The sequence below is a fragment of the Rhipicephalus microplus genome, chromosome X (assembly GCF_043290135.1).
Source record: "Rhipicephalus microplus isolate Deutch F79 chromosome X, USDA_Rmic, whole genome shotgun sequence".
Classification (NCBI taxonomy): domain Eukaryota; kingdom Metazoa; phylum Arthropoda; class Arachnida; order Ixodida; family Ixodidae; genus Rhipicephalus; species Rhipicephalus microplus.
Genome location: NC_134710.1, coordinates 75,195,544 through 75,210,175, shown reverse-complemented (window position 1 = coordinate 75,210,175; position 14,632 = coordinate 75,195,544). Strand labels below are relative to the sequence as shown.

Below are 14,632 nucleotides of genomic sequence, written 5' to 3'. Positions count from 1 at the left end.
TGGACTGGCTGCTTCGACAGTGCCGCTCTCGCTGTACGCTGACTTGGACACCACACTGTTCTTTTTGTTGAACTTCCAATTAAACTGACATTTATTTATTTATTTATTCATTTCACAATACTCCAAGCCCTTCTTGGGCCCATGCAGGAGTGTGTTGAAAAAAGAAAAAAAAAAACATCTATACAGAGCAATAAGTATTAGCACATGCAAATGACAAGGAATATGATCATTATGTAGTAAACAAGGTACATACAAACAGCAAACAAAATTATAATAACTGTGCATGCTGAAGGGGTTGCTTATGGAATACTAATGATACCAATTCTTCGACCATTTTAAGTCTAAATTCTGAACGCTGCTAATGAATTCGACAGTTGAGCAGTTTACAACATCAGCAGGCAGTGCATTCCAACGAGAAATGGTGTGTGGAAATAAAGAATATTTGAAAGTGTTATTATGTCAGGGTTGTTGACGTATTGTTTTATTATGATTCGTCTGAGTTGGATGCCTGAATGGCGTATGAATGTATGTCGCTTGGGGTATTCGATAAGATCCCCGATAAAGGAGGTATAAAAATTTAGTCTAGAAACCAGTCTGTGTTGTACAAGTAGTTGGATATCAGCCTTGACCCTCAAGTTCGTTATGAATGTTTGTCGTGAATACTTTGAAGATATTGTTACGAGAAGGACAATGACTCGGAGGGGTAGTCATCGATGTATTTTCAGCCGGTTAAGCGAGCAGCGCCAGCCACACAAATTAGCTCGTGCCAGTCTATCTGCTTTGTCTTCGGTGCGGGGAGGCGGTGAGATAGAGTGAATTTTCAAGCTGGCGATTTCTTGCCGGACGACTGCTTGAATGAGAGGCAACGTAATTGGAGGAGAGGGGTCAGGGGACGTTGGTCCCACCTTAGCAGGAGCAGCCGCTTCAAGTTCCCGCCTGACGAGTCATGTCAAGTTGTCACAGGTGTCTGGTGGATGATATGTGTCGAGACACGGGGACGTCGCAGTGGTGTTCGGAAGGCGCTGGAACTGATGGGAGATGCCCGTGCTTTTAGCTTGTTTGAACCGGCGGCATTCTTGAATGATCACATCAATAGATGACACATTGTTGAACACCAACAGGTTGAACGCATCGTCGGCGATACCCTTTAGGATATGTGCAACTTTTTCAGGCTCGGACATCTTTTCATCAGCTTGGCGGCATAGTGAGAGGACAGCCTGAATGTAACCGATGTAGGGCTCCGTGGAAGATTGTGCGCGAGTTGACAACTAATTTTTCGCAGCTTCACGACGACCAGAGGTGTTGCCAAAAAGCTCACGGATCTTTTCCTTGAAGCTGTCCCAGCTTGTTATGTTATGCTCGTGGTTGTCAAACCAAACATGAGGGGTTCCGTCGAAGTAAAAGATGACGTTTGCGAGCATAAGAGTGGGATCCCACCTGTAAGTGGTGCTGACGCATTTGTAGAGGCGTAGCCATTGGTCGACGTCGGAACCCTCGGGGCCCGAGAACACGCCGGGGTCTTTGAGCGCGGGAAGCGCCACGAAAGTTGTTGCATGCGCTGGGTGACAAGCCAGGCAGAAGGGCGGGCGACTGGAGAGAATGTAGCCGAGTCTTGAGTGGTCATGATGAAAGCCGCGAGGGAGCGTCCACTTCGGAGTTCCGTGGTGAGGACGGGGATCGCACAACTCCACCAAATATGTTAAGAGTTGGAGAACGACTCGGAGGGGTAGTCACCGATGTATTTTCAGCCGGTTAAGCGAGCAGCGCCAGCCACACAAATTAGCTCGTGCCAGTCTATCTGCTTTGTCTTCTTCAACTCCATGCACTGGCACGTAGCAATATAAACCGCAATGCTAGTTTCTGTATGCATTCTAATTTATCGGTTAAATATTTGTGGTGTGGAGCCCGTACTATGTCCGCATACTCTAAAGCTGGTAATGAGCGTTTTATACGCATTTAGTTTAACACTGGAAGGTGTATTTTTTAGTTTTTTTCTAAAAAATGCAGTTTGCTTGGAGCCTTTTGACATACATCATTTATATGACATTCCCAGTTTAATTTTGTTGTAAAAGTGACACCGAGATACTTCGTCGCACTTTTGCAACGGGACGTTATGATGGTGTACTGATACTGAGGAGGTTTCCTGTTATGTGTAAAGGAAATACTAGCTGTTTTAGTTGCGTTTAGTTTCATTCCCCATTTGTTGCACCAGTTTTGTGTAGAAGCTAAGGAATTGTTTAATTCTATTTGGTCGTCCCTGCTATTTATTGTTTTGTAAGCTATGAAATCATCAGCAAATAATTGCATCTGATTAGGTGGATAAATGCATGATACCTGATGTCAGGCAAAGATTTGGCTGCATGCTGTAATGCCCTTGAACCATACAATTTGTACAAAAAAGTGCACACGATGTTGGGCTAAATGTCGTTCACTTCATTCTTGGGCTTTTTCGTGCAGTTGACGAGGAGGGCTCTTCCGCTAAGGCATTAAAGAGCGGGCAACCTGAAACGGTGAGAATGTAGTGCATGTACAAGAACATTTATTTTTTAAGCATGTGAAGGCTTGCTTGCAAAAGCAGCTAAACATATTTTATGGCTTTAGCTTGCATCCTGCTACTATTGAAATTTGTTTGAAAATTATTAGGTATATATTACCTTTCGCTCTGAACCAGAGAAGTAATATTTCCATGAACTTTGGTGTAACCAGTATATTGTTTTGTCTGTATGTGCATGTATGTGTGTGGGTGGGTGTGGGGAATTTTCAAATGTTTTATGTTGTACAAAAGTGCGTGTTTGTTACTTACTCATACAAGTTAAGAAAGTTCAAAGAATGGCGTGGGTCTTGAACCACCTTTCTTCTAGCTCTGACTATGCTCTTGAATGACAAGCAACTGCATACTCCAGCCATCAAGGCATTCATGCTTGTCTGTTTCTCTGGCCACAATGCAGTAGCATTGTTACAGCAGCAGCACTAGCCAAAGCTAATCCTGCATTCACTGTGAGAGACATGGTAAGGCTACAGTGAAATCCCGAGCAAGTGTCTCATGTGGTGAAGGATAATTTGAAAGATTTATTAGAGAGGGGGGCCCTCGATCGGGTCATGGATCAAAATTCAAGATGGCCGTGGAAAAGTCACTTGGAGTAATAAATGTCCACCTGTGCTTCTAATGAAATGCTTTATTTAATGCACATGTATTCATTGGTGTTTTTTCTTTTCCTCATTTGCGCGACAAGAGTGAATAAAAATTTATTCTATGAAACTGAAAATAGTTGTAGGGAGGTGAGCCCACATGTTTGAAATCTCCCTTAGAAGGGAGGGGGCTGCTTGGGATTTTATGGCAGTTGCAAATTTCGAATACATAACTTAGGGTTTGGATAGATCTTGGTCAGCCGCACACAACCATTACCGTGCTTATGTGGAGGATAAAAAAAAAGAGAAATTTCACCAAGCATGCAAATCAGTCATAGAAAAGTCACATTAAAGATAAAATACATGATGTCAAGAGAAAAAAATAGTTCAAAGTAACAGTTTCCAATTAGACTGCTTGTGTTAGTAGCTATGCTGAGCAGGTAAACACAACAAAATGACATGACCCTAATTGTCCGGTTGAACAGGTCTAGAAAAGCAGCAAAAGGCAGAAATGGTGACAAGTTGAAGGGAAAGCTTCAGGAACTTGAATCTTTAGTACACTGTTTTAAAATGAACCTGTCTCTCTCTCTCCCCCCTTTTTTTGTGTCTAGATTGTGAGGTGAATCACTAAGTAAACCAGCTTTCTGATGGTTACTGTAACTTGTAGAGAAATGATAATGACAGGGGTGCAACAGCTGCACTAATTTTATACAATTCCTCATTTGTGCGTCGAGCTGCACCAAAACCATGAAATGTGCCAAAATTGTGCCACGCTGCGCCAGTTGCCTTGATTTTTGCGAGAAATGAAGGCTACTTTGGCCACCTGTAGTTTGCGTCATCAATCTATGCAGGCAGACCCTGACTCTAAACCGTAGTGTAAGATAGGTGCTCATTAGACCAAGACACTCGCGAAACGCGATCGACCAGGTGAAATAAGCAGATGTTTACCGGCGGAATGATGCAACTTCAAGACAAAAATGTGTTGCTACAGCTAGCAAAACTTCGCGGGAAATATGAATTTTTTAGTCAGCAAGCCCGGCCATGGCATGTTAAGAACCATTAGGAACTAAAGCTGAAAGCGTATAAGCTCGCAGTGCGTCAAACTTGTACACTTCCAGCTTTAGTTCATGTCTTGACCACATTAGCTGCCATAGCAACGCAACATGTGAAAGATATTCGGTGTCGTCGCCAAACCAACAAGTGTGTGTTCTTGTTACTTTATTTGGACAAACGCGCCTTGCAAGCGAGCCGAAAAGTTTTGCCCTAAACCTAACCTCTTCACGAAAAAAAGGAAAGGAGGACTTTGGCTTGTGCGTGTGTGTGTACCATGGCATTAGTGTCTGTTATATCTCATTAATATTGTGTCAAAAATACTTCTTTCCCTATATATGTATATATATATATATATATTTTTAATTTCAGCCTTCTTTCTCAAACTTCTCCAAAGTTGGTTTTTCGTGATAAACAGTGAATGTTGTTTTTTTTTGTGTACACTGCTCCGAATTTGGGTTTTAGTGCTCTAAAAGTAACATTTTTCTGCTCCGAAAATTGGTCCAAGTTCTGTTTCAGCTGTTGCACCCCTGTAAGAAACTATGAAAATTTTCTGGTTAACTATTGGTATTAAAAAGTCCACCTGCTCTTCCTTGTCTGCACAATGTTGCTATGAGCCCTGACAATTAGTGGTAAAACCATAACATTTCATTTCAGGTGGCACCTGCAAGAAGGACACGCAAGAGGGTGTAGGAACACTCACACTTGCATTCTCATTTTACTCTTTTACTTGAAATAAATGCTTGTACTCTGATACTGGACTACGTATTTGTCATGTTCTGACTTGTTAGGTTAATGGCATATGCTAATCGACAGCCGCTCAGGACACCTTCTGATCTTAGTAACAAAATATCATGTACAAGTGCTGATAGCATCGCAAAACCATGATAACTCACCTTGTCACTTGTACGCATAAAACGGTGAACTGGTATGCTAAAACATGCTTTTTAGGAATAGTCCAAGGGTGCCTGATGTTTTGCCAATCGCTCTAATGCTTGTTGCTTACATAAGGGATTTCTGAAGCTGTGTAGATGTAGCTGTACTGTGAAATTGTAAAAGACAAGTAGGTATGAATGCTACTTTTAATCTTGAAGTGCTCAAAGTGTGAAGTATGTATCGAGACCACTGCACAACAGCCAGAAAACAAAACAGACTCATTCACCCGGCACCACTCTGGCCTTTGGTAACCAAATCAAAATAGACCTTGACATAATTAAGACTCTTCACACTCTGGTGGTGCCTCAGAAAGGCTGACCTCATCAGTCTCTTCTGCATCTTGGTTCGCAGCCAGTTCTTTTTACCGTATCATGTGTCGCACTCTCACCTAACCTTTCCTTCTCCACTGTATACTTGACTGTTCTGGGCATAGATCAGCCAAAAATGCTGAGCTCACTCAGACTTTATTTATATATATTTATATTAAATACTGTTAGCCCTATCGAGCTATTACAGGGTGGGACAGTTTACAATACAGAAAAGAGAGAGAGAAAAAACTATTGTTACAATACAGAAAAAGTTAATGCAAACAGCGTAGCACAAACACCACAATGCAAACTAAAAAAAAGGGTATACAAAGCCTTTAAAACATTTTTATACAAAACAACAGCACTGCAATTATACATAATGAAAATTTCGATATTATACACCCAGTGACTGAAGTTTTTCGTCAAAACTCTCGAGCTAAATCACACCATCGAATGCTTCCGGGCTTAGCTTATTTCAGTTCTCAATCGTTTTGACCAAGAAAGAGTGCTTGCAGATATGAACTCTGAATATGCAGGATCTCGCAACATAAGGAGGAGAGGATCGAGGTGATACTTTGCCTGGAGGCCGCAGGTAGAGTCCGGGATCGATGTTTAGCATACCATGATATAGTTAATAACAAAATTTTAGGCTGGCTAATTTTCTGCGTGAAGCTAAACTTGGAAGGTTTGCCTGATTAATCAATGCAGTGATGGATTTAGTCCTTTAGTACTTAGAAAAAATAACGTTCTGCAGGACTCTGCACTTGCTCGATCTGATTCATTAGGGTTAGTCGGTACGGCTCCCACACTATACTACGCGTACTCTAGGGTGGGTCGAACAACCATAGTGTAAGCCTTAAGCTTTGCAGCTGGAGATGCCTGTTTTGATTTGCGTAGTAGCATTCCCAGATTTCGCTGAGCTGATCCACAAATGTTGGCAACATGCTTACTCCCACTTAAGTTATGCATGATAGTAACAACTAAGTACTTCATCTTCGTTGCTCGCCGAATTCCCGTACTCCGATTTTGTAAGTTAATTGTGACGGTGATTGCGTGGTTGTGACACTCATGCAGACTGATTTTTTGAAGTTAATTTGCATGTCATATGCTACACACCACTTGTAAATTTAGTTTATTGATTCATTTAGCAATGTTCATGGGCACTCTTAACACCGCAAAATAAAAGTCTTCTGCAGAGAGTTGAACTTCAATCTGTGGATCCACATTAACAGCACTATCATTGACATGAAGCAAAAATAACGGGGGGTCTTATCCAGAACCTTGGGGAACACCAGAGGTGACAGGCAAGCAAGCTGAGTATTTGTTGGCTATTTTCACAAATTGACACCTATTACGCAAATACTCAAGAAATACATCTTGCACTGGGGCTGACTAGAACTGAAACATACCTAAATATTATTAGCCCAGACTTTCTCGAACTGGCACTTAGAAGGGCAAGGGGGGGATGGGGGGGCTTGATACAGGTTTGTACGAGTCGACTTATGCGCATATTTTACCATACACATAGCTTTTTCAGTTATGGTGTCGTTGCTCTTTAACCCCAATATCGCTCATAAATGGTGCTCTGCCGGGCGCCTTTTGTTCTCAATATCTTCAAATGCAAGTAATCAGTGGTTGAAATCTAGCAAGGTCATTTTTACTGAGAAGCACGACTGGCACGGATATCAAAACCATCCCAGAAAAGAGAGTGGGGGATGGTCAAGACACTCCCCTGCTCCGCAACTCACACCTTCAGTCAATAGATACGGAGCAGAGCTAGCGTATGAAGGCTAGTGCATTGAAGTACGTGTGAATAGGCGCGAGTATAAATGTGATTGTAAACATTTGACAGAAGTCTGTCTGGTTGGGTATAAAACTGGGAGATGATTTAGACTCCTACCAAAAGTTTTGAAGAAACCCGACGTTTGGAAATCGACTTGGTTCCTTCCTCAAGAGTGACTGCGGGACTACACAGCAGCGGCGTCTTCAAAGCACTCGAGGGGTGGATAATGACCTCCTCTCTCTCTCGTTTTGCCGTAGGGCGCAGTTCATGTGTATACACTGGGGGAGGGGTTCAGAGAGAGCGATTGATGTTATGGGCTGTCCTCTGTATGTGCCACGACACGAGTAATAACCTTCTCCTCCAGTTCGGCTCGCTTTCAAGGATCCTTGAATGTCGGGTTCCTTCAAAACTTTCGGTTGGAGTCTAAATCATCTCCCGAGTATAAATGTGCGCTTACGTAAGGCAGATAGTAATGCTGAAGTTGAGTAGCTAGACAAGTACTGCACATTGAGCAAGTTGGTGCATCATAATCTCGTTTTGTTATAGCATGGCTCAGTTTGAACATGAAGGAAGAAGAGAAAAGCGAAGAATGAAATTACAGGAAACAAGATCCTGTTATCCTGTTGCCTGTCATTTCCTTCGTCGTTCTTTCCTGTACACTCGCTATAGCCAAATAAGGTTGAGTAGATTGGACCACCGGTTGGCAGAAAACGTGGAGCCCACTGAGCCTCGCTCAAGAAATATACTGTATTTACTCGCAAAATGAACCCTTCTTTTCTTCGGAAAAATTGACGGCAGTTTGAGTGGAGGGTTAATTCCGTGGGAGTTATAACAGCGAAAATTTAGCATGGCAGTTGTGCTTGTTCTGGCCCCCGAAATGTGCGAAAAATTTTGTGTTGCCCAAAGCTCTTGTTTTCCCTGTAACAAACGCACGGACCGACGCTGAAGTGTCGTCCAGCCGCTCTGTTTCCATGCTCCAGCACATACTCCACCAACTTTTAAGTTTAAAACCAGCCATGTAGCTAGCGTACCGGCCGAAAGCGCCCTGCGCAGCAGGTGTCTTCAACTAAGTTAGTTCACTACGACAACCCCGACTACAAAAATGCCGTGTCAGGTGGCTCTGTGCGGTGGGTGCTTTGTATGGCCTCCTAGATGGTGGGCACGTGACGTAGAAACTAAAGCATCTAAGTGAAAACTCGTCACGTGCCCACTTCATTACGGAGGCCATGCGTTTGTTTTTCTACTTGTTCTCAGGCCGCTGTGCTTGTGTGGCACTATAAGCAAAGAGGTTTCTCCTGCATTTCACAGATGGCGCTTTACCCCGAAAGGTGAAACTTTTCAATTTTGACTGACGCTGTCCGCGTTCGCGCTGCTCCCAACTGTTTAGCATGGTTGCGCAACTATGCTTTGACTTTAATTTATACGTTATTTTGTGATATAATGGCTTAATTTGCAATTGTTTCAATCGTCAACAGCACTTCGTAGCACACCGAAATAAAATGAACAGATACATTTAAAAAATTTTTTTTTCAAGGACGAAGGGGTGGGGGGGATTCTTTACGCGAGTGAATACGGTATCTTTCACTTAGGGCTCACTTGGGCTCAGACTTGCCAAAATTGCTCACTATAATATGATTCACTCGGATTCACGGCTCAGTCCGAGTCAGTCTGACAAAGTTTGCCAACCTATGATCCTGGGATACCTCTATATGCATTCCCTCAAATCCTTAAAAGTTAACTGTGCAAACACCCTTTCCAAACTCCTTGAGGGCACATGCTGTGTGTGGCCATCATAAACATGCTTACAAATTAGCTTGAAAGTAGACTGCAGCCCTTACAAATTAGGCCTCAACGAGTCTTCTCATCAAATGCTTAGAGAGACAGCATCTTGATTTTTGACAGCATAACGGGGGTATTTTTGATTGTCCCTTCCCATAAATAATGGCAGTGTGAAGCCTGAAAACTGGACAAGTGTGTCATATCTGTGCTTCTTTCAATGTTAGAGTTGTATATATATTTTTGGCAAGGCAGAAAATGCTATTCCAAGTGTTATAATAACCCACCAGTTAATAGATGTGTTTTTATGTCTGGAGAAGGAGATGCGTCCTTGAGACATTTCCTACAAGCAATCCCACTCATCTTATTCACAGTGCCTCTATCTAAACTTGCCCACATTGTTAGAACATCGCATGCAGCTGCACGAATAGCTGTAGGTCATAGAAACATGACAGTTCATTAAATGGTGATTCTGCATGTATCAGTGTGTGACAAACTGTGCACATCTTTCACAAAGGTGTACAAATAATGAAAGTTTCTAATCGAATATGAATATTCAGGTGGAAAATAAAAGTCCTTGAACATAGAATATTTTAACATTTCTGAAATTGAATCAGATTCGAAGCTTGCTAGGAGGTTGTCTGGTATAACGAAAATTTGGGATTATCTACAGTGCCACATATATCGCAATTTTGTGCTGAGGTTGGTGTGTAAAGCTTTGTCCTATGTCCCACAATATCTGGTGGAGAGTTTATATTGCGTGTCTCAATCAGTACACGCCCCCGTAATTTTCACGCTGTTTGTATGGGAAATCGGAAAGCTACTCATCTGATGTGCATCGGAATTCAGCATTAGACACCTGAATCACTGTAGCTTGTCAGTGACAGAAAACCTGTTGGAATTATCAATTACAACATACCAATAACATGACTGAAACATGCTATCATAAAAAAGTGTTGTCTGCTGAATAAAATAAATGTGGTACATTCTTAAACACACAGCCGATGGCTTCACAAGGAGTAAAACGTTTGTAATTTTGTGTAATGATACTTTCATTATTTACTTCCCTACTGTGATTAATACAGTCTTGTTCAAATGATTTGTCTGGGGCTTTTTTTTTTTTCCTTTTTGTGACGCATCTCATCGAGTCACCATATGTTGAAACATAAGCGTGGAAAAAAAAAATCTCTTCAAGAATCGGTCTCCAGATTTGAGTGATTCTGGAGATAAATATTGATAAGTTTCTCGAAACCTGAAGCCAAATCTCGTTCAGAAATGGTTCATATATGAAACGTGGCATAGCCGTTCAAATGGCAGCATTAGACTGCATATTCAAAACTATGCCTGCCCCCCCCCCCCCCCCCCCTCTCCGCCCCCTCACTTAAACCTATTTCACTCTCCCGGCCCTTGCGGGACTAAATTTTGCGACTGTGGCCCACTAGTTGAGATGAGCGTTAAACCGCTTATTGCAGGATGCAAGGGCTACCACTGGCAGTGCTGGCCTTGCTGTTGTTATGACGCACGTTGGCTGAAGTGACACTGCTTCTCTTCAGTAGTGCTGACACAAGCTTGCAGTGAGCAGTCTTTTTATGTGATTTTGGTAGTATGCCTTTGTATTTTTGTCCAGGAATGTTGTCTCGTTTCTGATCATTGACTGCTGTACTGGCAGCTCACCAAGATTATAGACTTAAATTAGTGAATCCTTGGATCGAATAGCACCGGCTACTAAATTTAGCACATTCTCACTGAAAGGGTTTTGAATGAGCACAGTATAGAAGATTTGTGACATAAAAATGTGTACATATATAGTACTGCTTGTACATTTTCATTGTCTTCAGTGACCTTGTTTTGTTATGTATTACTATCGTGCCTGAGCTTCTACTAGTAGCAGATCCAGAGGGAGGCTGATTAGGCCCCCCCCCATCCTCAGTACCTGTCGTCCACCACCTATCACCGATTGGGACAAATGAGCAGAGCCACTGCGAGCACAAGTCAACAATATGCTGTAATGGGGTCCTTCTGATAAAAGCAACTAGTAAAAATAAAAAAGCAAGGACCCCTTCCCTCTCCCAGTTTACTTAATTCGACTCTGCTGCCTGAGTGGCCGGATTCACCCTGGCCTCTACACGTCACCAGTAAAAAAATTTTAGGTATGAAAACGAAAAATTCTCATCTTAATTTTGACCACTCCCTTGCCTAAGGCGTGAAAAAGTGTACGCTGTAATACCAGTCTTGAAATACAGCTCTAGGCCATACAATGAGCCAAGGAGGTGGCTGTCAGGCATGGCTTGACTGTCATCTCAGTGCGAAAAGTACGTTTTGTTTTCGCTTCAATAAAGTTGCCTCTCTGTATGTCATTCCCCCTTTTGTAGCACAAGGCTAGACAGCAAATTCATATGGATTTTTTTGAGTGCTTCATGTACGCATTAGAATGCTCGGGCATACTAGCATATAAGTGGAATTCTCTGCATTCCAATCATTTCCCAGTGACAGGATTTATCAATATATTGAAATAGCATCTTCAAATCTAATGTGGGAGCTCATCCTTGGCCAACCTGGCCCTTGAAATCACTCTTACAGAATCCTGACAAGATTGGGTCGTGTTTGAAACAGCGTCGTTACTATCAAAGCATGCCATGATAACTGAGCCCTCCTGCCTGTAGCCTCTAGAGCGGATGGGAGGATGGTGTACTTCCCAGTGCTCTGCCACAACATTTAAACATTCTTGTGGGTCCGAACCTGTCCCAAAGCTTTCTTGCTGGAGCAAGTGCCATTGTTGCAGCAAGTGCTGTAACAAGTGCCAGCAAGCTTTGTTCATGTTTCAGAGGCGTGGCAGCGGCATCTTCTGTGTCTCTCTTTGCCTCTTGCACTATCCTTTCGATCATTTTCTCTGCTTGATTTCTTTTTGCACTAGTTCTGTGTTCGTCTTAGTTGTTGCAAGCGATGCCGGTAACGAAGCCGAAGACAGCGCGGAGGTCCTGTGCGTGGACGCGTGCTATGCAGTTTGTACAAGTGTCAAGATTCTGCTATTCTGCTGCGAGTGCCAACTGTGTAGAAGCTTGCAGTGGCGGAACTGTGCTGTCAGCGGTCGCCAGTCAAGAATCCGACACATCGAGTGTAGCTGGAGCCGCAAATGCACTGTGTGTTTTTGAGATCGTGGGACTTGGGACCCAGCACATCGATGCTTTATGCCTAAAAATAAATTACGAATGACACCAAAAAAAGATGTAGACAAGGTGAAAAAAGAACTAGCTACTTTTAACTATTCTGCTGAAGTTTTCTGAAGAAAACGCAAGTGTCGAACTTTCTTGGCTTGTTTTTTCTGAATGGATTTTTTTGCTAGTTGTGGTGCTGAGGAAAGTTAGAACTCACCGCTCATCAGATTTGTGTGCCATTTTTTTATCCTGTTCCTGAATTACTTTTCCAGGGTACAACAAGCTCCTTTTTTTTATATTGGTGTAGTAATTTATAATGAAAAATTCAGTGTTGATGAATTTGGTAATTACTAGCTACATCAAGTTCAAAGTCGCGTGAATATTTTTTGGAGAGTAAATTAAAAAAAACGGCTTTGTGTTATTTTGAGATATCTATCAAAGAATGACCACAATGAATGTCAGCTTTCTACTATGTCCTGGGATTTCTCATGACCCTTCCTCTGGCACCTGCGTGAACAAACCAGTAACCCCTCAATAACTCAGGAACAAAAAATGACAGCTTCATGAAACTTTGCAGTTCCTTTAGTTTTAGTGTGGCGAACATGCCCTGAAAGTTTCATTCATGTATCCTAAAAAACAAAAAAAGTACGGTCTTCAGGGTAGCCTTCCCACCTAAGGGAGCCTCGCCGCGGTGGTCTAGTGGCTAAGGTACTCGGCTGCTGACCCGCAGGTCACAGGGTAGAATCCTGGCTGCGGCGGCTGCATTTCCGATGGAGGCGGAAATGTTGTAGGCTCGTGTGCTCAGATTTCGGTACACGTTAAAGAACCCCAGGTGGTCTAAATTTCCGGAGCCCTCCACTACGGTGTCTCTCATAATCAATGGTGGTTTTGGGATGTTAAACCCCACATATCAATCAATCAATCTCAACCTAAGAGAGCACATTTGAGTTTTTACACTTCGACAATGATTGCTTAACATTAATAGGGTTGTCACAAGTTTGGTTTTAGACCGGCCTGGCTGGTTTTTCAGATAGCGGGCCAGTTGCTGGTCAATACTGGCTGCCATTAGCCAGTTTTTTCTCATAATAATACAATCATTTATTTTCCAAAGCATTTTGTAAGAATCAGTTCAATAGCTATGATTGTAAATATTCATTGTTAATCACCAAAACTTTTATTCTACTAGTTAACCACTTTTCAAGATGCCTTTAATGGAGCAATCATTTGATTAGAGTATATTATTGTGCGAGAAAGCATTTATGAATATGGTCTGCCATTTTTGTGTCATATGCACTGTATACATTTCAACATTCATTTGTGTCTACAATGCCTCTGGCCTGGTGGGTTCAAATGCAAAGAAGAGCTTTTTATGAACAAATGATTGCGGTTCCTTTTCAGTCCATCACATTTGGAGAAATAAATAAAGCTTCATTTCAATCAGAGGTGTTCTTACGCTAGTAATTAGACTAGTTGGTCAGCTCAGTGTGCTGTTTCTGCATTGGCTTATTTCACTCAAGGAAAGCAATGTTACATTAAATGGCACTGTATGCGTAAGACCTGAAATGGCTTCTTTTGTTTTACATTAATTTAATCTCCTGTTGAGCCATAACCATTTCTACAAGACCACCCTGGTGTGTTACGATGTCTATTTTAGTGCTGTATTTCGATCATCGGACACGTCACTTAAGTATTACAGCAGTGTACGCCGTAATACCAGTCTTGAAATACAGCTCTAGGCCATACAATGAGCCAAGGAGGTGGCTGTCAGGCATGGCTTGACTGTCATCTCAGTGCGAAAAGTACGTTTTGTTTTCGCTTCAATAAAGTTGCTTCTCTGTACGTCATTCACCCCTTTTGTAGCACAAGGCTAGACAGCAAATTCATATGGATTTTTCTGAGTGCTTCATGTACGCATTAGAATGCTCGGGCATACTAGCATATAAGTGGAATTCTCTGCATTCCAATCATTTCCCAGTGACAGGATTTATCAATATATTGAAATAGCATCTTCAAATCTAATGTGGGAGCTCATCCTTGGCCAACCTGGCCCTTGAAATCACTCTTACAGAATCCTGACAAGATTGGGTCGTGTTTGAAACAGCGTCGTTGCTATCAAAGCATGCCATGATAACTGAGCCCTCCTGCCTGTAGCCTCTAGAGCGGATGGGAGGATGGTGTACTTCCCAGTGCTCTGCCACAACATCTAAACATTCTTGTGGGTCCGAACCTGTCCCAAGGCTTTCTTGCTGGAGCAAGTGCCATTGTTGCAGCAAGTGCTGTAACAAGTGCCAGCAAGCTATTTTACCATTTCTTATATGGGAGCTAGTAAGTCTTAAAGAGCGTATCCATGTGGGAGCTTGCTTCCAAGAGAAGGCAAGTGGGTGAGAGGGAGACAGAAAGGTGGGCAGATGAGATTAGGAAGTTTGCGGGTATGAAGTGACAGTAGCAAGCACAGGACCGAGCTGACTGGTGAAACATGGAAGAAGCTGTTGTCC

The 14,632-nt window shown here is 42.4% G+C and overlaps 1 protein-coding gene across 4 annotated transcripts in view; it reads left to right on the top strand.

Annotated features, from left to right (window-relative positions):
* Window positions 1-4,940, top strand: part of LOC119175957 (uncharacterized) — a 41,955-nt gene extending 37,015 nt beyond the window's left edge. For all 4 annotated transcript variants that reach the window (XM_075877145.1, XM_075877144.1, XM_037427028.2 and 1 more), the window contains exons 7-8: window positions 2,458-2,510; window positions 4,837-4,940. In XM_075877145.1, the coding sequence (XP_075733260.1) occupies window positions 2,458-2,510; window positions 4,837-4,872 (89 nt within the window). In that variant the 3' untranslated portion in view covers window positions 4,873-4,940. The remainder of the gene's footprint in view (window positions 1-2,457; window positions 2,511-4,836) is intronic.
* The last annotated feature ends 9,692 nt before the right edge of the window (window positions 4,941-14,632 follow it).